Genomic DNA, 23,561 nt, shown 5'->3' with positions numbered 1-23,561 from the left:
CAAGATTCACTATAGGAGCTGTTAGAAATGCTATAGCTTCATGTGTTACAGATTCCCACATATGGACAGTGATGACAGATCTACTAGAACATATGGGATCTTTTAAGGGTGGATACAAAAAAAGGGATGTAGAGTAACTCAGAGGCTGGTTTTGGGAAGAATGGAGCCTAAAGCTGTTTTCTTTACTGAATCACTCACAGCAACACCAAGGAAGCATCTTTCTGACTTGCTAAATCCCTCCATAAAGAGCAAAAAAAAAAAGTGTAGAAGGGATATTGATGATCACAATCTTAGACTGAATGATTAGGGGAAGAAAGAGCATATTGTCAGAGGCAGCTCTTACAAGGTTTAGCAGCAAATCAGTCCAGCACGTAAGAAGCTGAGGAGGTCTCCGATACGTCTCCAGCCTTTTTGCTCACATACTTTTTTTGTCTGTTTCACCTGATATTGTAAGTTTGCTCAGAATCTAATGAATGAAAAAATGGAATGTGAAAATTTGAATAGTTTCTAGGTAGCAATGGAAGGGAGTTGTTGACCAATCTTGTGGTACTAGAGATGAGAAACTAGTTGTAAGATGGCTTATCTTAAGAGCAGGGTCGTACAGCAGAACAGTAGCTGGGACATAGTAGCTATATTCCAATCCTGTCTTCATAGATTCGTAGAATGGTTTGGGTCAAAAGGGAGCTAAAAGATCCTCTAGTTAGAACTCTTATGCCATGGGCAGGAACACCTTTCACTAGACCAGGTTGCTCAAGGCCTCATTCACCCTGGCCTTAAACACCTCCAGGGAGGGGGCATCTACCACCTCCCTGGGCAACCTGTTCCAGTGTCTCAGCACCTTCACTGTAAAGAATTTCTTCCTAATCTCCAGTCTAAATCTCCCCTCCTCAACTTCAATCCATTCTCTCGCATCCTATCACTACAAGCCTTTGTAAAATGTCCCTCCCTGGCTTTCTTAAAGGCCCCCTTTCAGGTATTGGAAGCTTGTTCTAAGGTCTTCTCAGAGCCTTCTCTCCTGCAGGCTGAACAGTCCCAGCTCTCTCAGCCTGTCCCCATAGGAGAGATTCTGCAGCCTCCTGAACATCCTTGTAGCCTCCTCTGGACCCGCTCCAGCAATTAAATCTCTCTTATGCTGCAGGCACCAGAACTGGATGCAGTACTGTGGGTGGGGTCTGACCAGAGCAGAGTGGGAGAATCACCTCCCTCATCCCAGTGGTTACACTTTCATTGATGTTCCTAAGTATGTACAGAGGTGAAATCTTGTGAGGAAATTGTTCTCATTTGGTTTAAAGGAGGAGTGCTGTCTGTGCATTATACACATTGATGAGCTGTAGTCCTGAGCTCAATCACTACCAGCCCACCTGAAGAATGGGAATCTACTTCAGCAATTTGTCACCAGTCTTATCTAACTACGTGAAGGAAAAGTTAATAACACCTGAGGCTTGTCAGTTGTGTTTTTAAGCTTCTGCTGATGCCATTGTAGCAGCTACAGCCAGCACTGTTACAAAAGCAGGTGAAGGTAGAGATACCAGCAAACAAATGGAATTTCTCCCAGCTTATTTCCCAACTGACCCCAGAATTTTTACTTAATACTTCATCAATCCCTCCTTTTTCTTAAACTCATCCTCAACATATGCTGTCTTCTACAAACATGCCTTTGTGTTCTACAAGTAGCTTGTTAAAACTGCTTTTTAGGAACACAGGTGTTAATTATTAACACTCCACATGTGTCCTTCTATGGGAATTTCACTGTGCAGTTCAAGATTCTTTAATTCATAGATTCTTGTGATACAGTACTCACAGAAAGTTACCTGCAGACCAGAAGTGATGTGCCCCACTTAAACATGAGTGTTCTGTAGGATTTCTCAAGCTGGAGAGAACAAGTTTGTCCGATAAAACGTTCCTCTCTATCCTATAGAAGCTTGGTTTTTTGGGGGTTCTTTTCTTGTCTGAATTCAGTGTCTGCTTTTGTGGGGTTTTTAAACTCAGACACAGCCTAAAAGAGGGATGCTCAGATGTTACTGAACTGAAAGCTGCCTCAGAAAAGTTGTTTCTTCAGGATATACTGTTAATTTGTTGGAGAGAGGGATTAGGACTTTGCATAGTGGGTGATAAAGTCACAGCTTGCACTGCAGAAGTCTCCAGAATGCAAATGTGCACTTAACCCATGGTAGCTGGAGAGTGTCACCTTAGCAGTATCCATAGGAGCACACCTGAACCCCATTCTCTGTGCACTCACCTTTATAACTGACTTTTGCTCAACTTTTCAGGGTGAATTGAGTCAGTCCTAGCATTTGCTGTTTCTCCACTGAACTTCATTAATGCTTTCTTGATGTCAAAGTCTGATGTAGTGTATTTGAAGATCTCTATTTTCTTTTGGGTCTTCAAAGCTGATGTGGCCACATTAAATGTCTTTTTCTGACTGCTAGTTGACTCCTTATTTGTAGCCACTTGTACACAGCTTCCTTTTTCACCCTGGGCTAAGAGTTTTATTTTCTGTAATAGAAATTGCCCACTTCCTGTCAGAAATATACTCTTTAAGGTTCCACTTCTTTAGCTTTTGAGTTTGAATGTGAAAATGGTATTTCTGGGAATTCCTTCTTGATGAATAACAAACCTTTCTGCTGATCCTTTTGGAGAACTCTGTGGTGACATTGGTAGCTCTAAGATAGTTTCCATAGCAAGAATGAAGGAAACTAAGGAAACTTAGCTGGTAGTATTGGATACTTGTCAGTTTTGTCAGCAGCAGAAGAGGCTTTCCTAGACTTTTGATGTTCTCTGAAGAGGACTGTCAGTCTTGTAGGTTGCATTGATTATTTGTTTAAATCTCCACAAATACTCTGCCAGAGGAGATGAGAAGGACCCTAAGTATTGCTGTCCATTAATATAAATTTATGCTACTCATAATTCTCAGATAGTAATTTGGAATGCAAGACCTCTTGCCTTGGTGTTGAGCGTCCCGCTAGGACTGTTTCCTACATGATGTGCACCTAGGTAGGACCAGAGATTCACTCTTTACTTCCTCTTGGGGTGGATTGTGTTTTACAGGACGGATGTTATTTAATAACAAAAAAGTCTAAACAGGCTTAATTGGGAAGGTGACTTAAGTAATTAATTCCTTTGATGCTTTAAGCTTGCATTCCCTTTGGTCTCTGTCAAACATGTTTCTTCACAGTATCTTCTTACTTTTTGTACCTTTTGGTGCTGTATATCACAGAGAAACCTTTAATACCTGATTCTGATAGTTTCCTGCTTAAAACTCCACCACTTAGTATTGGGTTTTCTTTATGTGGATAACTTGTCTGTAAGGAGCAATTTCTCTCATAAGATAAAAAAAAAAATGATTAAAAAAAAATAATTAATCTTGCATTAAATTTATAAGGTTTTTGGATTAATAATAGGCAATTGAATCCAGCTCCCTCACAGTGCTTGGAGTTTGTAGAATCACAAAATGTTAGAGTTTGGAAGGGACATCAAAACATTATCTAGGCCAAACCCTCTGTCAGAGCAGAATCACCTAGGGCAGGCCACACAGGAACGCATCCAGGGGGGTTTTCAGTGTCTCCAGAGAAGGATCACAGGGTGTCAGGGGCTGGAAGGGACCCAAAGAGATCATTGAGTCCAACCCCCCTGCCAGAGCAGGACCATACAGTCTAGCTCAGGTCACAGAGGAAGGAGACTCCACAACCTCTCTGGGTAGCCTGTTCCAGTGCTCTGGGACCTTACAGTAAAGAAGTTCCCCGTTGTGTTGAAGTGAAATCTCCTGTGCTGCAGCTTCCATCCATTGCTCCTTGTCCTATACCAGGCAGCAAGTGGAAAGAGCCTGTCAGTCAGCCTCACATTTATCCTTGGAGAAATGATGGAGAGGTTCCTTCTCAAGGCACTTGGCAGAGAAGGTTATCAGGAGTAGTCAGTATGGATTTACCAAGGGGAAGTCACACTTAACTAACGTAATAAGCATTCTGTGATGACATAACTGAACAGGTAGATTCAGGGAGACCAGTGGATGTAGTCTACCTCGACCTTAGCAAGGCCTTTGACGCTGTCTCCCATGACATCCTAGTGACCAAGCTCAGGAAGTGTGGGATGGAAGAGCAGACAATGAGTTGGATTAGAAACTGGTTACACAGTAGAGTTCAAAGATCACAGGATGTCAGGGGTTGGAAGGGACCCAAGGAGATCATTGAGTCCAACCCCCTTGCCAGTGCAGGACCATACTATCTAACACAGATCACAGAGTGGTGATAAATGATGCCAGGTCATCTGGAGAGCTGTAACCAGTAAAGTCTCCCAATGATCAGTGCTGGGTCCAGTCCTGTTCAACATCTTCATCAATGACATTAATGAGGGGACAGACAGACAGACAGAGTCTGCTCAGCAAGTTTACTGATGACACCAAACTGGGAGGCTTGGCTGATACAGCTGAAGGCTGTGTGGCCATCCAGTGAGACCTGGACAGGTTGGAGAGCTGGGCACAGAGGAACCAAATGAGGTTCAAGAAGGACAAGTGCAGAGTCCTGCATGTGGGGAGGAATGATAAAGTGCACCAGTACAGGCTGAGAGGTGATCTGCTGGAGAGCAGCCCTGTGGAGAGGGACCTGGGAGTGCTGGTGGATAACGTAGGTGTGCCCTTGTGGCCAAGAAGGCCAGTGGAATCTTGGATTGTATTAAGAAGAGTGTGTCCAGCAAATCAAGGGAGGTTCTCCTTCCCCTCTACTCTGCCCTGGTGAGACCTCATCTTGAGTAGTGTGTTCTGATTTGGGCTCCCCAGTTTAAGAGGGACAGGGATCTGCTGGAGGGGGTCCAGCAGAGAGCTACAAGGATGATTAGGGGACTGGAAGGCACTGCCTGAAGAGAAGAAGCTGAGAGACTTGGGTCTGCTTAGTGTGGCGAAGAGAAGACTGAGAGGGGATTTAATAAATGTTATTAAACATCAGAGGGCTGGGTGGGGGGACAGGCTCTGCTCACTTGCTCCCTGGGATAGGACAAGTAACAGTTCCACCTCAAAAGAAGGGGGAACTTCTTTACTGTAAGGGTCACAAAGCACTGGAACAGGCTCCCCAGAGAGGTTGTGGAGTCTCCTTCTCTGGAGACTTCCAAGGCCTGTCTGGATGCATTTCTCTGTGACATGAGCTAGATTGTATGGTCCTGCTCTGGCAGGGGCGTTGGACTCAAAGATCTCTTTGGGTCCCTTCCAACCACTAACCTCCTGTGATCTTGTCCCCTCCCTCTTGACACCCAGAGGAGACTCCACAACCTCTCTGGACAGCCTGCCCTCACAGTGAAAACGTTTCTCTTATGTTCATGGGGGAAGCTCCTGTGCTTCAGTCTGGACCCATTGCTCGTTGTCCTATCATTGCACATCACTGAGCAGAGCCTGAAACACAGCTATGTCCTTTAATGGCCAAGACTTTTTTGCTCATGAGATGATTCTGAGTTTTAGTTACTCTGACTACCTGCAGTCTTTCTCAAAGGCATAGCTCACATGCCTCATTCTGAACCCCATGGTACCATGTCACCTTACATGTACCCCCTCCTGCTAGGGTTGTAAAGGTATAATTAGACCTTCTCCTCCTAACAATGAACAAGTTTTGTTCCTGGTCTTTCGTTTTAGTGGGAAAACTGAGCTTCTTAGGAGGATTCCCTGTTTCAGAAATGCAGCCCTTGGATTGTTCTTTTTACCAGAGTGCAGGAGTTCCAGGCCTCACTTGCCTGTCGTTCACTGAAGGAACGTTCTCTTGTCGCAAGACAGCAGCATCTCAATATTGTTCAAAGGCTTGATATAACTACTGCCAAAGTTGTTCCAAGTACCTTAGATCTTGGATGTGCTCTGTGTGAGAGGCAATAGCTTCAAATAGAGAAGAGTAGATTCAGATTGGATGTTAGGAAGACGTTCTTTACCATAAATGTAGTGGAACACTGCAACAGGCTGCCAGGGAGGTAGTTGAGGCCCCATCCCTGGAAATACTCATGGTGAGGCTTGACAGGGCTCTGGGCAGCCTGATCTAGTTAAGGATGCCCCTGCTTACTACAGTGTGGGTTGGACTGGATGACCTTTGGAGGTCCATTCCTACCCAGACCAGTCTGTGATTCTAGGGACTTCTACAGGCTAGGATCTGCTGTTTCTCTTTATATTGGTTGTTTCTCTTTATATCGATTGCACAGCAGTCTGAGGAGCTTTCAGCTAGATCTTTCTCTGGATAGCTGACAGTGAAAAACATGTTGTGAAATAGCTCAGAAAAGGCCTCTTGCTCTAAGTGTGTCAGAGAAAATCAATGGTTTCTTTGTGGAACATGCCAGTTATTGTGATCTGCAAAGCTGTGGCGCTGAGCTCCACTCTGTCTTCCACTGCCCTCCCGCCCCCTCATGCTCTGGCCTTGCTGAGACTTCAAGTGATGCAGTCTGTTTGCTTTTACTTAACTCAGTTTTCTGGGATCAGCTGCCAGGCATTTGCTTGCTGGGTATAGCTTGCAGTGATCCCTACATGCAGAAAAGCATTTTGAGAAGTAAGATTGATTGCTTTCCTCCTGGCTCTTCTTGAGATGTCTTTCTTTTGTGTACCTTCACTGCACATCTGTCTACATGCCTTTGGGAAAGACCCAGAGCAATGTGAACTGAGAGCAAGAAAACACATCTTAACCTGGGTTTGTAAAAATGGTGGACTATGGACTATGCTCCAAGGCAGACTTTTAGGGTAGAATCATCTGCCTGGCAGAATGTGTGTATCAAATGTGGACAGATTGAAAGAATGTGCTCACAGAGCCTCCAAGGGCAGTAGTAGGTAGATAACCCATCTTCTTTGGTCATGTCAGTTGCCTCAACTCTTATAAATGTTTTACTGATAGAAACTTATGCTGCTGCTTGGTTTCAGATTGATTTTGACCATAGACTGGGAAGATCCATAGTCTTACAATGTTACCTAATCTAGGTGACAGCTGGAAGAGAGCAGTTTTTCTTGGCCATCAAGAAGGAATTATCCAAAGATGATTGGAAGGAGAAAGGGGAAATTTGTAATAATGAGAAATCCACATTTTGAGTCAATTGATAGATAATTTATTTGTGCACGGGAATATTTTCCTTGGAAGTTGCAAATCAGTTCATAGAAGCTACCATAGAAAGTGCTTGAAGCCTGCTAGTTGAATACTCAAAAACCTTAAGGTGTATTTTGTCAAAAATTTACAAGAACACTGAGGCATGGACATCTGCTTCTGTCATCAAATGCTGCCAAGAGAGGAATTCCTGCAAAGACTTGCAGAGAAGTAGATGTTAATCAGCATGCAGTGAGCTGCTTTGAGGTGGGAAGAAGGTTAGCAGGAAAAGAGAATGACACACAAACAAATGACAAAGAGGAAAACCTCTCTTAGCCAGGATTTTGTATGATTTCTTTTTCTGCTAGACTCTTGGAAGCCTTCTTTTGGCATTCATATTAATCACAGAATCACAGAAACATTCAGGCTGGAAAGGGCCCTCAGGATTACTGAGTCTAACTGATATCCCTACTGCACAAGGTTCATCCTAAACCATGTCCCAGGCACCATATCCTAACAACTTTTAAGCACATCCAAGACTGGTGACTCCACCACCTCCCTGGGCAGCCCTTTCCAAAGCCTGACCACTCTTGCTGGGAAAAAATGTTTCCTAATGTACCATCTAAACCTGCCCAGTTGCAGCTTGAGGCCATTCCCTCTTGTTCTGTCACTAATTACCTGTGAGACCAACACCAACCTCTCTACAGTGTCCTTTCAGGTAGCTGTAGACAAGGTTGAGGTCTCCTTCAGCTTCCTATTTTTTACACTAACCAGCCCCAGATTCTTCAGTCAATCTTCATAAGATTTATTCTCCAGGCCTTTCCCAAGCTTCGTTGCCCTCCTCTGTACTCCAGCACCTCCACGTCCTTCTTGCCCAAAACTGAATACAGTACTCAAAGTGTGGCCTCACCAGAGCTGTGTATGGTGAAGTCACGGAAGTGTTGATAGTTTTAATTTGGAGGGGACTGTTACAGGTCTTCTAGTCCAAAACCCTAAAGTCAGCAGGAACATCTTCAGGTTGCTCAGAGGCTCAGAGAACCTAAACTGGAATGATTCCAGGGATGGGGCATCTACTACCTCTTTGGGCAAGCTAGGCTAGTGTATCAGCACCTTCAGCGTAAAAAATGTCTTCTTTGTATGTAGTCTGTTGCTTTCAAACCATTGCCTCTTGTCCTCTCAAAACAGTCAAGTCTGGCTGTCAAAAGTTGTGAACAGGACAGCTGCTGTTGCTGAATCTGACAAATACTGAGCATTCGTCCAATTAGCAAACAGGTATGGTTGGTTTGCTGGATTTGACAGACAGACTTCTAGAGGTCTTCCAGTACTTGAAGGGGCCCTATAAGAAAGCTTGGAAGGGACTTTTCACAAAGGCTTCTAGTGATAGGGTGAGGGGAGTGGAAGGAAGCTTGAGGAGGGCAGATTTAGACTGGAGATGAGGAAGGAGCTCTTTCCAGTGAGGGTGGTGAGACATTGGAAAAGGTTGCCCAGCGAGGTGGTGGATTCCCCTCTCTGGAGGTGTTCAGGTCAGGTTGGATGGGTTCTTGAGCAACCTCCTCTAGGGGAAGATGTCCTTGTCCATGGCAAGGGGCTTGGAACTAGATGATCTTCAAGATCCATTACAACCTAAACCATTCTGTGAAACCTATGAAACCTCACTGTCATGAAATTTGAAGGTAACAATGGAAGTAATTGTGTGTGCTGTGAGCAGGTAGATTGTCTACTCAAAAGGGCAGCACAGCTAGAAGATGAGGTTGAAAGATTAAAGGATGAAGTTCAGAGGCTTAGAAGAATCAGAGAAGCAGAAGGTGAGATAGACAGGTGGTGCCAGGCCCTGGCAGCCCTGATAGAGAGACAGGATTACCCATTAAAAGACACTGAGGGACAAGTATCCCCTGTATCCACCCCCTGTCAGATTGAGGCCAGTAACTTAAAGGAAAAGAGAAAGTGGAGGGAAGTCCATGGTCAAGGCAGTAAACAAACTCCTGCCTTGTCCACCTCCCACTGTGGCAACATGTTTCTACCCAACATGGTGGGAATGTTGCTTCAATTATTAACAGTGCCCCCCAGGTGTCCTTGCATAACAGGTTTGATGTCCTGCAGCTACAGCTGGCCAGTGAGGAAGGTGAATCATCTGGCTTAGAGGAATTCCCAAAATTAAGGAAGCCTAAGCCCACCAGACAAACATCTTACATCAAAAAGAAGAGTCGTTATTATAGGAGACTCCCTTTTGAAGGGAACAGAAGGCCCAGCATGCAGACCTGACCCACTCCAAAGGGAGGTCTGCTGTCTAACGGGGGCCCAGGTAAAGGATGTGATAAAAAGGCTTCCTTCCCTAGTACAGCCCATAGATTACTACCCATTGTTAACCTTCCACATAGGCTATGATGACCTTGGAGGAAGAAAATTAAAGGCTACGAAGAGAGGCTTCAGGGCCTTGGGTCAACTGGTCAAGGGAGTCGGCACACAGGTCTCTTTTCTATCCTCCTAATTGAAGACACTAACCCAGAAAGAATGAGGACTCCCCTGCTCAACTCTTGGCTTTGAGACTGGTGCCTCCAGCAGGATTTTGGCTTTTTTGACCACAGGCTCCCCTACATGACATCAGGTATGCTGGCAGCAGCTGGGGTGCACCTCTCTCCAATTGGAAGAAGATTTATATCACAGGAGTTAGCTGGGCTCATTAATCCTGTTTTAAACTAGGTTGGAAGGAGGGGGGGATGAAAGGCAGGCTTAATATAAGCAAGCCTGAGATAGTTGTGGGGCAATGTGTCAGCTCCATTGCTATCTCAGGGGAGGTAGACAACAATGAGTTGTGTGCTGGAGAGAATGCAAGAGATGGCACATCAGGGTGGGAGGCTAACAAGAGCCTTCAGCCTGTTACCTTGCAGTATGATGGGGACACACAAGAACTCTTTATGTCTTACAGAGATGGACCATGGGAATCAAGTGATGAGGAATCAGCACAAGCAGAGCTTACTGCTAGATTGGTGGCCATGGAAGGGGCTGGGAATGAGCAGACTGCAAGAGTGAAAGCCAATAGATTAACTCCCTCCCTGAAGTGCTTATATACCAATGCACAGAGCATGGGGAATAAGCAGGAGGAGCTGGAGATCTGCATTAGGCTGAATAACCATGATGTAATTGCCATCACTGAGACATGGTGGGATGGCTCCCACCACTGGAATGCTGTCATGGATGGCTGTGTACTGTTCAGGAAGGATAGACCAGCAAGACGAGGTGGGGGAGTTGCTCTATCCAAGAGGGGAGGCAGAACAGGTTGAAAGCTGTGGGTAAGAATTAAGGGATGTGGGGAAGGAGATTAAATTGTTGTGGGCATCTACTATAGACCACCAAACCAGGAGGAAGATGTTGATGAGGCCTTCTACAGACAACTGGAGGTAGCCTGTAGAGCTAATTCCTTGGTACTCATGAGTGACTTCAATCACCCTCATGTTTGCTGGGAAGATCACACAGCCAGGCACAGCCAGACCAGGAGGCTCTTACAGTGCATCAATGATAATTTGTTGATGCAGGTAGTGGAGGAGCCAGTAAGGAGAGGTACACTGCTGGAACCTGCATTAACTAGTAAAGAGGGACTGGTTGAGGACATTAAGGTGGGGAACAGCCTTGGGGATAGTGATCATGATGTGGTGGAGTTTAGTATTCTACAGGGCAGAATCAGAGCAACAAGTAGAATTGCAGCCCTGGACTTCTGCAGAGCTAACTTTGTGCTCTTCAGGGACATGCTTGCAGAAATCCCATGGGATAAGGCTCTGGAGGGGAAAGGAGCCCAAGAAAATTGGTTAATTTTTAAAGACCACTTCCTCCAAGCCCAAGCTAGGTGTTCCCCTGAGTAAACAACCAGGTAGTTGTGCTAGGAGACCTGCATGGCTGAGCAAGGAGCTGCTGAAGGAAATCTCAGGGAAGAAGGAATCTTACAGTTCATGGAAGAAGGGATTGGTCACTTGAGAGGACTGTCGAGAAGTTGTCAGGGCTTGTGGGAAAGGAACAAGTAAGGCCAAAGCCCTTTTGGAACTGAAGCTGGCAAAGGAAGTAAAAGAGAACATGAAAGGCTTCTTCAAATCTATCAGTAGGAAAAGGCAGCACAGGGAAGGTGTGGGGCCACTGCTGAACGAGGAGGCAGCCCTGAGAACTGAGGGTGCAGAGAAGGCAGAGTTGCTGAATGCCTTCTTTGCTTCAGTCTTCACACCTAAGGCTGAACTCCCCTATGTACTCCAGACCCTGGATGAAGGAGAGGAAGCCTGGAGGAGGGAATGCTCCCCACTGGTCAGTGCAGACTGGGTTAGGGATCAGTTACACAAATTGAACATTCACAAGTCCATGGGCCCTGATGGGATGCACCCAAGGGTGCTGAGAGAACTGGCTGAGGTTATTGCTCTGCCACTCTCCATCATCTTTGCCAAACCGTGGCAGACAGACGAGATGCCTGAGGACTGGAGGAGAGCCAATGTCACTCCAGTCTTCAAAAAGGGCAAGAAAGAGGTTCCAGGGAACTAGAGACCAGTCAGCCTCACCTCCATCTCTGGAAAAATGATGGAGTGGCTCCTGCTGGAGGGCATCACAAGGCACTTGGAAGAGGAGAAGGTTATGAGGAGCAGTCAGCATGGATTTACCAAAGGGATGTCATGCTTGCTGAACCTGATAGCATTCTGTGATGACATAACTGAATGGGTGGATTCATGGAGACCAGTGGATGTAGTCTACCTTGACCTTAGCAAGGCCTTTGACACTGTCTCCCATGACATCCTAGTGAGCCAAGCTCAGGAAGTGTGGGATGGAAGAGCAGACAGATGGACTAGGAACTGGTTACAAGACAGAGTTCAAAGAGTGGTGATCAATGCTGCCAGGTCATCTGGAGAGCTGTAACCAGTAAAGTCTCCCAATGATCAGTGCTGGGTCCAGTCCTGTTCGACATCTTCATCAATGACATTGATGAGGGGACAGACAGACAGACAGAGTCTGCTCAGCAAGTTTACTGATGACACCAAACTGGAGGCTTGGCTGATACAGCTGAAGGCTGTGTGGCCATCCAGTGAGACCTGGACAGGTTGGAGAGCTGGGCACAGAGGAACCAAATGAGGTTCAAGAAGGACAAGTGCAGAGTCCTGCATGTGGGGAGGAATGATAAAGTGCACCAGTACAGGCTGAGAGGTGATCTGCTGGAGAGCAGCCCTGTGGAGAGGGACCTGGGAGTGCTGGTGGATAACGTAGGTGTGCCCTTGTGGCCAAGAAGGCCAGTGGAATCTTGGATTGTATTAAGAAGAGTGTGTCCAGCAGATCAAGGGAGGTTCTCCTTCCCCTCTACTCTGCCCTGGTGAGAACTCATCTTGAGTAGTGTGTTCTGATTTGGGCTCCCCAGTTTAAGAGGGACAGGGATCTGCTGGAGGAGGTCCAGCAGAGAGCAACAAGGATGATTAGGGGACTGGAAGGCACTGCCTGAAGAGAAGAAGCTGAGAGACTTGGGTCTGCTTAGTGTGGCGAAGAGAAGACTGAGAGGGGATTTAATAAATGTTTTTAAACCTCAGAGGGCTGGGTGGGGGGACAGGCTCTGCTCACTTGCTCCCTGGGATAGGACAAGTAACAGTTCCACCTCAAAAGAAGGGGGAACTTCTTTACTGTAAGGATCGCAAAGCACTGGAACAGGCTCCCCAGAGAGGTTGTGGAGTCTCCTTCTCTGGAGACTTCCAAGGCCTGTCTGGATGCATTTCTCTGTGACCTGAGCTAGATTGTATGGTCCTGCTCTGGCAGGGGCGTTGGACTCAATGATCTCTTTGGGTCCCTTCCAACCCCTGACATCCTGTGTGATCCTGTGATCTGGTGATGTAAGAGTTTTAAAGCTGAAAATCTAAAAGCATTTTGTGTTCTGTCTTTGCTAACTCTGGAGCCCTCAGTACAGGAAGAAAAGAGACCTGTGGAAACAGGTCCAGGATAGGCCATAATAATTATGTGAGGACCAGAACACCTCTCCTGTGAGAACAGGCCAAAAGAGTTGGGGTTTTTCAGCCCAGAGATGAGAAGACTCCAGGAAGAGGCTTACTGTGGCCTTTTGGTACTTAAAGGGGCCTGTCAGAAAGCTGAGGACAGACTTTTTAGCAGGGCCCTGGTGTGGCAGGGCAAAGGGTGATGTCCATAAAAGCAAGGTTTAGACCAGATTCAAGGAGGAATCTTTTTAGTGGTGAGGCACTATCACAGGCTGCCTAGAGAGTTGGGGACAGATAGGGCCATCCCTGGAGCCATTCCAGGTCAGATTGTCTGGGACTCTGAGCAACCTGTGACCATGTCTGTGTTCACTGTTGGGGAGGTTGGGCTGAAGTGTTCTGTGATTCAAATATATAGAGGAGGTTAATTATTGAAATGCTGTCACACAGATTGAGTTCTCATTTTAGAGATAAAGCAGCACAGTAAGAGTCTGCTGTAGAAGGGAGCTCTGAAGGTCTAGTACAACCGCTCTGCAGTCAGCAGGGACATCCTCCGCTTGAGCAAATTGCCCACAGCCTCATCAGGCCTGACCTTGAATACATCTAGCCATGGGGCCTCCACTACTCCCTGGACAGCTTGCTTAGTGTTCCACCACCCTCATGGTAAAGAACTTGTTCCTAACATGCAATCTTAAGTCTACTCTTCTCTAATTTCAAATAATTTCCCCTTGTCCTATTGCTACAGGTTTTTGTAAATAGTCCTTCTGCAGCCTTCTTGCAGGCCCCTTCTCCAGGCTGAACAACCCCAGCTCTCTCAGCCTGTCCTCATAGCAGAGCTGTTACAGTCCTCTGATCATTGTTATGGCCATTCTCCATCAGGTCAATGTCCTTCTTGTGCTGAGGGCCCCATAGCACTCCAGGTGAGGTCTCACCAGAGCAGAGTGGCAGAATCACCTCTCTCAGCCTGTTGGCCACGCTGCTTTTGATGCAGCCCAGGATGGCCTTCTGGGCTGCAAGTGCCCATTGCTAGCTCATGTCCACCAGCACCTCCAAGCCCTTTTCTGCAGGGCTGCTCTCAATCTCCTCATCCTCTAGCCTGTATTGATATCAAGGATTGCCCCGACTAGGTGCAAGGCTTTGCGCTTCGCCTTACTGAACCTTGTGAGATTCTCCTCAGCCCACCTCTCCAGCCTATCTAGGTCCTGAGTGGAATCTTGTCCTACAGTCTTATCAGTCATCTGTGTCTTGCTTAATGGCTGTTAAGCAAGCAGTTCCTTGTCATGAATAGCAGCCTCTTTCTGCTAGCTAATGAAAGCACACTGCAGTGACTTCCATTATACACATGGATTTCCTCTCACTTCTGAAACCTTTCACGTTGGGTTAGGAAGAAGAATGATCCCTTGTCACAGGTTGTTAGTTTAATCCACTGTATAGCAATCTCCAACTTCTCTGACTTTGCAAAAATCACTGGTGACTCAGGCAGACTACAATTTATCCTACCTGGGCCACTACACAAGAGTGAGCTTATTGCAATTATGAATTGTGTTCTCTCCTTCTGAAGCTCTTCATTTTTTGGACCTGTAGCTGAGTAAAAGAGAAGGTAGCCAGGTAGGTTGGATTGGGATTTCTGTACACTTGAAATGAATGAGAGGAGAAGCTGTGAAAGAGCATGAACATACGTGAGCCTGAGCCCTGCTTCTGACTGGGAGTGGAAGAAAATTTAGCTGTACAGCAGCAGCTTCATTAAGACTTTTTGTGAGTAATATGAATAAGAAGCAAAATCTCTTACTGCTCGAAGAGTAGAGAGAGATTCTGGTGGGAAAGTTCTTTGAAAGCTTTATTCATCATTTATATTCAGAGTAGTCCCTGCTACAGCAGTGATACCATATGAGTGACACTATGAAGTGTGTCACAGAGCCTTTAGTTCCATGGGGTTTAGCTTCTCCTCTGCTGTGGTAGGAAGGAAAAAACCTGCTTTCTATTTCAGTAGAAGCTGAATTTGTTATGATAACATTTCAACTCTACAGATGTTTTAAACAATTACGTAGGAAAAGGTGCCAACAGTTTTTGTATGTGTTTTTTTCCCCAATTAAATTGTATTTTATTACCACCTTTTACTTTAATTAAACATAGATGAAATTAAAGTCCTAGAAGCTTTAATTAAAGTGAGGACTGGGAATGCTGCAGAATATTTCAAGCATTTAAACAGAGCCAGTTAGGATTTGAATTAAAATCAGCTGAGACAGTTGTGATGTGAATAGGCACACAGCACCATTGTGAAACAGTGGACAAATAAATGCTTTTCACTGCAAGGGAGGAGCAAAATAAGCTTTCCTAATTGTATTGAATTTACTGAGAGACTAATTTACTAAGTGCTTTTACATCAGTTTAATTTTCTCTGAATTACTTTGGAATAGAAATGAAAGCAATGTGTGCATTACTGTGTGGGATTTGTCTTTTCAGGTGCCTCAGCTACAGAAAGTCATCTGGAAATAAAAGGGCTGGCAAACTGTCTGCCATATTATGGCATTTCTGATTTGAGAGAAATTCTGCATGCAGTAGTTAATGGAAATGCAAAGGAGGTTTATGAATGTAGACCACTCAAAGTGATAAACTACTTGGAGGTAAGACAGAAGTTTACTTTCATGTTTTGGCTTCCATAAGCTTATAATAATTCCTTAAATAGCTTGATTTTTTTTTTTTTGCTTTAGCTTTCTGTTTTAATTATAGAATAACAGAATCCTAGAATGGTTTGGATTGGAAGGGACCTCTAAAGGTCCTCTAGGCCAACATCCCTGCAGTCAGCAGGGACATCCTCAAATGCATCAGGTTGCTCAGAGCCTTGTCAAGCCTGACCTTGACTATCTCCAGAGATGGGGCCTCAACTGCCTCCCTAGCAACCTGTTGCAGTTTTCCACCACCCTCCTAGTAAAGAACTTATTCCTAACATCCAGTATAAATCTGCTCTTCTCTAATGTCAAACCATTGTCCCTAGTCCTACTAATTGAGGCCTTTGTAAACAGTCCCTCTTCAGCCTTCCTGCAGGTCCCCTTCAGTTACTGGAAGGCTGCTATTAGGTGTCTCTGGAGCCTTCTCCAGGCTGAACAGCTCGAGATCCCTCAGCCTATCCTCATTGCAGAGCCATTCCAGCCCTCTGATCATTTTCATGGCTCTCCTCCATCAGGTCCATGTCCTACCTGTGTTGAGGACTCCAGAGCTGGCCACAGCACTCTAGGTGAGGTCTCACCAGAGCAGAGTGGCAGAATCACCTCTCTCAACCTGCTGGCCATGCTTCTTTTGATGCAGCCCAGGATACAATATTCATCCTGTGCTGTAAGTGCACACTGTTAACTCATGTCCAGCTTCTCATCCTCCAGTACCCTCAAGCCCTTTCCTGCAAGGCTACTCTCAATTTCATCATCCCCCAGCCTGTATTGATATCTATGCTAAAGTAGTTCTATTCCAGCAGCAGTCACATTTGAAAAGGAGAATGTCATGTTCTCTGTGAGGCACATGAGCTCTGCATTGCTTGCCAAAATACATCCATCAGACACATCCAAAGCCAGTCCTCAGTGTGATATAATACCTGGTGAGAGCTGCTGTTTGAGTTTCTGTGTAGGCAGTTCTCAGACTAGAAAGGCACTTCTCTATGTTACAGTATAGAACTGACAGAAAGTTACTTTACCAAATGGAGAAGGCAGCTGAGTCCAGAGCAATTATCAAAATTTAACTCCTGAGGATGTTGTTTGTTCAACAGGAGCCAGCACTGTGCTCATGCAGCCCAGAAGGCAGCCATGTCCTGGGCTACATTAAGAGGAGTGTGGCCAGCAGGGCAGCCTCCTTTGCTCTGCTCTGGTGAGATCCTACCTCGAGTACTGCATCCAGATCTGGTGTCCCCATCATACGAAGGATACAGAGTTGTTGGGGCAAGTCCAGAGTAGGCCACAAAGATGATCCAAGGGCTGGAGCACCTCTGCTATGAGGATAGGCTGAGGGAGCTGGGGTTCTTCTGCCTGGAGAAGAGAAGACTCAGGAGACCTTACAGCTGTCAGGAAGGCTGGAGAGGGACTTTTCCTGTGGGTGTCTAGTCTCAGGACAAGGGGAAATGATTTGGAGCTGAGGGAGAGTAGGTTTAGATTGGATCTTAGGAAGACATTCTTCAGTATGAGAGTGGTGACACTCTGGAATAGGTTGTCCAGACTGGTTGTGGATGTCTTCTCCTTGGAGGTGTTTAAGCCCAGATTGGAAGAGGGGTCCCCGGACATAGCAGGGGGTTTTGGAGTCCCTTCCAACCTGAGCCATCTGTCAGGAACTTAGAGAATGCTTTAAGGAAGTAGTTTATGAAAAGTAAGGGGTAACTAAAGCTCAGTGAGTTCTACATCATGAACATCAGTGCACCAGTTCCACTGAAGAGAGAAAAATTCCTGTGATTCATTCAGAGAAAGAGCAGAACTAGACTAATGGAATTTGGTTTTTAATTTCTTTTGCCAGAAAAGCACTGCAATTAAGACATTGAAGTATAGAGTTGAAGTGTGAACACAGTGAACCCCACATGCCTCTGCAATCACCTGTATTTAATTAACAGCTAAAGCAAGCACAAAGGTAGCCAACAGTGTCTTGTAAGTCCACTTCATTCAGTGCAGTAGTGACTGAGCTCTGCAGTGCTCTGACAGAGAAGCAGCCATGTGGTCTTCACAGGCAGCCAGCATTGTTATTTGCCAGAAACACAGTGCTTGAGCAAAAGAGTCTTTCATCTCTTTTCTTACAGAAGTTATCATGCAGCAGTTGGAACTGGGATGACTCATGTTAATATTTGACATGTTAATAGATAAAATCACCCAGAAACACCATTGTCACTGAAATTTCAAACCCATCTAATAGATGTAGTAAGAATTAAAGCTGGAGTAACAACCAATAATAGTTTCACTTGTCTAGATATTTCACTGATTCTGTCTTTAATCCTAACCCTAAAAATCTCTGTTTAAAACCATCACCAAAATGTGTGTTAAATCTCTTCTTACTTCAGTTATTTCTTAAGGTGCTTTCCTGAATCTGGGTACCTCAGAATGGGACCATGGGCACTTAGAATATGTCCTTTAGCTTTCAATCATTTATGACACAAATCTTTCCTTGTCTCTTTGGGGACAGTGAGTTTATGCCTGCCTTTGGAGCAAGTGAACCATTCTCATGCACTCACAAAAGAAGCTTAAAGCAGACATGATAATCTGCAAGACATTCCTAACTCAACACTTAGTTTTCATGGGTTCATACTCACAGAATCACGGAATGGCTTAAATTGGAAGGGACCTTAAAGATCAACTGGTTCTAACTCCCCTGCTATGGCCAGGGACCTTCCACTAGACCAGGTCTCTCAAAGCCCCATCCAGCCTGGACTTGAACACTTTCAAGCAGGGACCATCCACAGCCTTCCTGAGCAATCTGTTCCAGTTTCTCACCACCATAACTGTAAAACATTTCTTCCTAACCTCCAGTCTAAATCTGCCCTCTCAAAAGCTTTATTTTCTCTACTTAAAAATGCCTCGGGACTGAGTGGGATGGAGTTGGTTTATATACGGAGAGAGTTATACACACCCAGAGATTATGGAAGGCTTCTAAAGAGCAATGTTGATCCTGTGAGGAACTTTAAAAGATGGATGTACATCAGTAACACTGACAGAAAATTAGACATTAACTCGGAAATAGTGGAAGATGTCCCTGCCCAGGGCAGGGTGGTTGGAACTAAGTGATCTTTAAGGCCCCTTCCAACCCAGATCATTCTATGAATCTATGAAGTATGTGGATTGCTGTAATAAAAAAGCCCAGAACTACAAAATTAAGCACTGAGGAGTCTTTGATCATTTTTGGGAGTCAATGCTGGAAATGTTGTTCAGAATTGCAACTTTTTTTCTAAGTTTCATGTTGGAGCAGCATTTTTTGCTGTCTTTTGGTAGACTCAGAAGAAACAATAACGTGATGGTTAAAGAAGATGCTTTCCTAGGTAGAGAACAGATCACAGTGATCTTTTTTTTTCCACTTGAAAGAGTTGGAGAAAATCCCAAACAAAAAACCCAAAGATTTGAAGATTGATATTCAAATATTGCAAAGGCTTCTTTAGGTTTGTCCAATGTGGAGGGAGATTGTGTTCTGCAACTGTTTCTGTCTAGGCAGCATTACTGAAGTACAGAAGAGAAGGCAATGGCAGGAATGGATAGGAAGCAAGAAAAATAGACAACTTTTTGAAGTTGCCTTGTTCTCTGAGGGTAAGTGCCTCAGTAATGGTGTTTAGCAGTCAGTTCTGCTTCTAGCCTTATGAGACGAGTAAATGCAGCAGAAAAGAGTTAGTAGAACAGAAAGTTAAACTCTCCCTATGCTATTTTGAAAATGTTCTTAACTGTATGTTTGGCCTCATGTCTGTTAGTTACAAAGTTTGTGGTGTAGAATATGTGTTGTGAAATGGTAAACAGCTTCATAGGTTCATAGAATGGATTGGATTGGAAGGGACCTTAAAGATCATCTAGTTTGAAACCCCCTGGCAGGGAGATGGGCAGGGACACCCTTCTCAAGGCCTCAGTCAGCCTGGCCTTGAACACCTCCAGGGAGGGGGCATCCACAACCTCCCTGGGCAATCTGTTCCAGTATTTCACCACCTTCACTGTATAAAGAATTTCTTCCTCATCTCCAGTCTAAATCTGCTCTCCTCAAGCTTCAATCCATTCCCCCTTGTTCTATCTCTACAAGCTCTTGTGAAAGTCCCTTACTGATGCCAGCACAAGTAAGATATTCAGAAACCAAAGCAGCTTGCAGAAATGGACTCTAAAAGCAGAAGAATGCAGGCAGGACCAGGAGACTGACTCTGTGTGCACCTCTGTGATAGAAGTGCTGTGAAATTAGCACTAAGATACCTTTAGAGACAGTTGGGTTTCTGGGATTCAGAGCATTGATGAGCAGAAAAGAGAAGAGTGACCTTTAACCAGGGTGTGTTTCATTGCTGTTTGCTGGTAGCCCCAGGTTGGCGTGTTCAAAAGTGGTACTTTAAAACTCTCAGGGTTTTGTTTCTGTTGTTCCTTGTCACAGGGAGAAGCAGTGCGTTTAGCTCGGCAGCTGCCCTTGCACTTATCAAAAGAAGATGTACAAAACACCATTCACAGGATGAAGCAACAGCTTGGAAAGGAAAATGAAGGCTGTGTCCATGGTCGTCCTTTTTTTCATCATTTAGCAGATATTCCAGAAGTTTACAAGCACAACTCCATGGAAATTAGTCAATAAATGAAACACTTTGTTTGGGATCATATTTCTCTTGCTTAATTTTGATTACTACTCTGTAATTTCAGTATGTTTTTGTATAAAAACTTATCCTAGAGATTTTCCTTACCACCTAGAGACTTTTTAATTTAAATTCAAATGCTACTTGAAAACTGGCAATAAATACTGTAGAGGAACAACTACTCCCTGTGGGTTTTTTTCTTAAAGGGTTCATTAAAGAAATCTTCTCAACTGGTTTGATGCTTTTCTTACAGCTGTAGGTTTAGAAAATGCCAGTATGTCAACATCTGTTAGGTGAGAGGTGCTTTCAGCAGAAGTTTACTCTTGTAGAGAGATTACTGAGGATCTGATATGTTAATTGTCAAAGGAAGGGCAGATAGCTTTAGTTACTGAAGGTTGGTCTTGGCCCTATGCAGTTATAATTACACCAAGCTGAGTGGTGCTGTCAGTATGCTAGAGGGCTGGGATGGCATCCAGAAGAACCTGAACAAGATGGAGAGTTTGGCCTACGTGAAACTCATCACTTTCAACAAGACCCAAGTGCAGAGTCCTGCACCTAGGCTGGAACAGTCCTTCTTAGCAACACAGGCTCAGGGATGAGGAGATTGAGAGCAGCCCTGCAGAAAAAAAAATGGGAGTGCTGGTGGATGAGAAGCTGGACATGAGGCAGCAGTGGGCACTTGCGGCCCAGAAGGCCAATGGCATCCTGGGTTGCATCAGCAGGTTGAGAGAGGTGATTCTGCCACTCTGCTCTAGAATACTGCATCCAGCTCTGGCGCCCTCAACACAGGAAGGACATGGACCTCATGGAGCAGGTCCTGAAGAGGGCCACAAAGATGATCAGGGTGCTGGAGCACGTCTGCTACAAAGACAGGCTGAGAGAGCCTATAAGAAGGCTGGAAAGGAATTGTTTGCAAAGGCCTGCAGTGATAGGAAGAGGGGCAATGGTTTGAAATTACAGAAGAACAGATTCAGATTGGGTGTTAGGAACAAGCTCTTTACCATGAGGGTAGGGGAACAGGTTGCCCAGGGAGGGAATTGAGGCCCCTACCCTTGGAGATATTCAAGGTCAGGCTCAACAAGGTTCTGAGCAACCTGATCTAGTGGAGGATGTCCATGTTCACTGCAGGGGGTTGGACTAGATGACCTTTGGAGATCCCTTCCAACCTAAACTATTCTGTGATTCTATGATAAAGATCAAATAAAGGACCTTATGTTTCTCTCTAGTTGGCAGGGGTCCATTAACAGATATAGAGGCTACAGAAAATTATATTGATGAGATAAAAAAACAAACCCTGGAAGTGTACAACTCAAACCATTCTGTGATTCTATGGTTGTCTTATGTCATTAAAGTAAGTTTATCCTGCTCATAAAGAGCAGGGATGATCAGATGGCACAAGCAGGATATTTTTCCAAGCTTGACCAGTGAGCAAGGCATAAGGTGAGAATGTCACTGCAAAACTGGACACTTGTTGCCTGTAAATGTCACTCAGTGCAGAAGATGTGAATTTTTAGAATGGAAGTGAGAAGGTGGATGGAGACACAGAAAGGAGGCGTGACTTTTGGCTCCGAGGGGGAAACAGGATCCCAGCCTTGTGGTGGATGCAGAAGGTTATAGTTTGTTTATTTTTACTCTCGTTTGAATGCAAACTGTGAGAGTTTAGAGAGTAGCCATTGCAGTGAGAAAAGCCAAAAGTAAGCTGGAGACTAGAAATTTCTCTCCAAACAAGTTTGTTGCAATGAATGTGTGCACCAGCTGGAGTCAGGTGGGAATATAATGTGTAGTATTTAATGAGATTAATAATTGCTATCTCTTCTCCAAAAGGCAAAATAGCTGTACCCTGATTGTACCCCTGCCTAATTATGCTAGTGCCTTCAGTAAGGCTAGAGGCAACATCACCTGCTTTTAGATAATAGTACCACTGGGGAGGAGAAGGCCTTTAATTGGTGTTCCAGCCCTAGGCTGATGGTAAAATCTTTTTGGTAAATTGGTGCTCACAGGTGCCAGGGTGGGTTTGGTTGCTAGGGGAGCAAATTATCACCAGGCATTGCCATGGGTGCAGGTGTGCCCTGTGAAGCATTTGGGAGCTGGGCGTTCCTTCCTTTTCTGTTGGTTAGGTTTCCTGTCCTCTAGCTCAGAGAGTTTTTTCTCTAGGTCCACGAGTTTGCTTTCTGTCTCCATGGAGCACTGAAGAGTGTGGTGTGACTGAGTGGCAGTGGCAAGGGCTGTAGCGTGACTTTAGAGCAGTAAGCCCTGGTGTCTCCCCATCCTGCTACTTGTGGTAGGGGGTGCAAGGTGAAACTGAGTTGCTTTGATGCTGTGCTATTGGGAGATGGCCTTAGACAGGGTGAGTCTCCCTTTATCCAGCGTGGGCAGAAGGAAATGCTGTTTTCTGTTTCTAGAGATGGTCTTTCTTGTTTTATAGGTGCTCTTAGTGCATCCGCTTTGCGGTCCTTATTTAAACAATGGAAGTGCCCCACTTCTAGTCTGAGAAGGTGAAAAAGTCAAATGGTGCCCCTGATGTAACGCTTCTCAACAAGCAAGGCTCACTTCATCTTGTGCCACTTGGGTATCATTGAATGATGAATCCCAGCAGGCTCTTTGGAGAGCGTGCAAAGTCTGCCTGTCTGTGTGCTTGGCCAGTCCCCAGCTGTATGGTCTGTCTGAGAGAGAGCAGAAAACCTGAAATATGGTGTGAAGAGTAGATCTGGTTATTGCTGTGCTTGGCCTCTTTCCTTAGAAGAAGAAGCAGCAGGGCGGGACATGGCAGGCACATGCCCCAGCAGCGAGCAGACAAGGCTGCCCTGTTATTATACCCCATGCCATGGAAACCTCAGCCGTTTCCACCACAAGCAGCCAGGTGGCCAAGGACAACAACAGCATCCTGGTCTGTATCAAGGAGAGTGTGTCCAGCAGGAGTAGGGAAGTGATTGTGTCCCTGTGCTTTCCCTGAGGAGGCCACAGCTTAGCCAATTCGTTCGGTCCTGGGTGCTAGAGTAGAAGAAGACCTTAAGGTCCTGCAGTGTCAAGCTATGAGAGTTGAGGCTCTCCAACCTGGAGAAGAGAAGGTTTTGGGAAGACCTTGCAGTTGCCTTCCAGTATCTGATGGGGGCCTACAGAAAGGCTGAGGAGGGACTATTTACAAGGTCTTATAATGAGAGGATGAGGAGTAAGGGGTTTGGACTGACAGAGAGGAGATTTAAACTAGATGTTAGGAAGAAGTTCTTTTCAGTGAGGGTGATGAAAAACTGTCACAGGTTGCCCAGGGAGGTTGTGGCTGCTCCCTTGGCTGGAGGTGTTCAAGGCCAGGCTGGATGAGGCCTTAAGCAA

General features: G+C 45.3%; 1 protein-coding gene across 1 annotated transcript in view; it reads left to right on the top strand.

Annotated features, from left to right (window-relative positions):
- PMS1 (PMS1 homolog 1, mismatch repair system component) overlaps positions 1-20,412 on the top strand; it is a 75,607-nt gene extending 55,195 nt beyond the window's left edge. Inside the window, exons 11-12 of the mRNA XM_064157962.1 lie at positions 15,431-15,591; positions 20,042-20,412. Coding sequence (XP_064014032.1) covers positions 15,431-15,591; positions 20,042-20,233 — 353 coding nt within the window. The 3' untranslated portion in view covers positions 20,234-20,412. The remainder of the gene's footprint in view (positions 1-15,430; positions 15,592-20,041) is intronic.
- The last annotated feature ends 3,149 nt before the right edge of the window (positions 20,413-23,561 follow it).

Source organism: Pogoniulus pusillus, chromosome 2, assembly GCF_015220805.1.
Source record: "Pogoniulus pusillus isolate bPogPus1 chromosome 2, bPogPus1.pri, whole genome shotgun sequence".
Taxonomy (NCBI): domain Eukaryota; kingdom Metazoa; phylum Chordata; class Aves; order Piciformes; family Lybiidae; genus Pogoniulus; species Pogoniulus pusillus.
The sequence above is the reverse complement of the archived record's forward strand: the minus strand, read 5'-3'. Positions and strand labels throughout refer to the sequence as shown.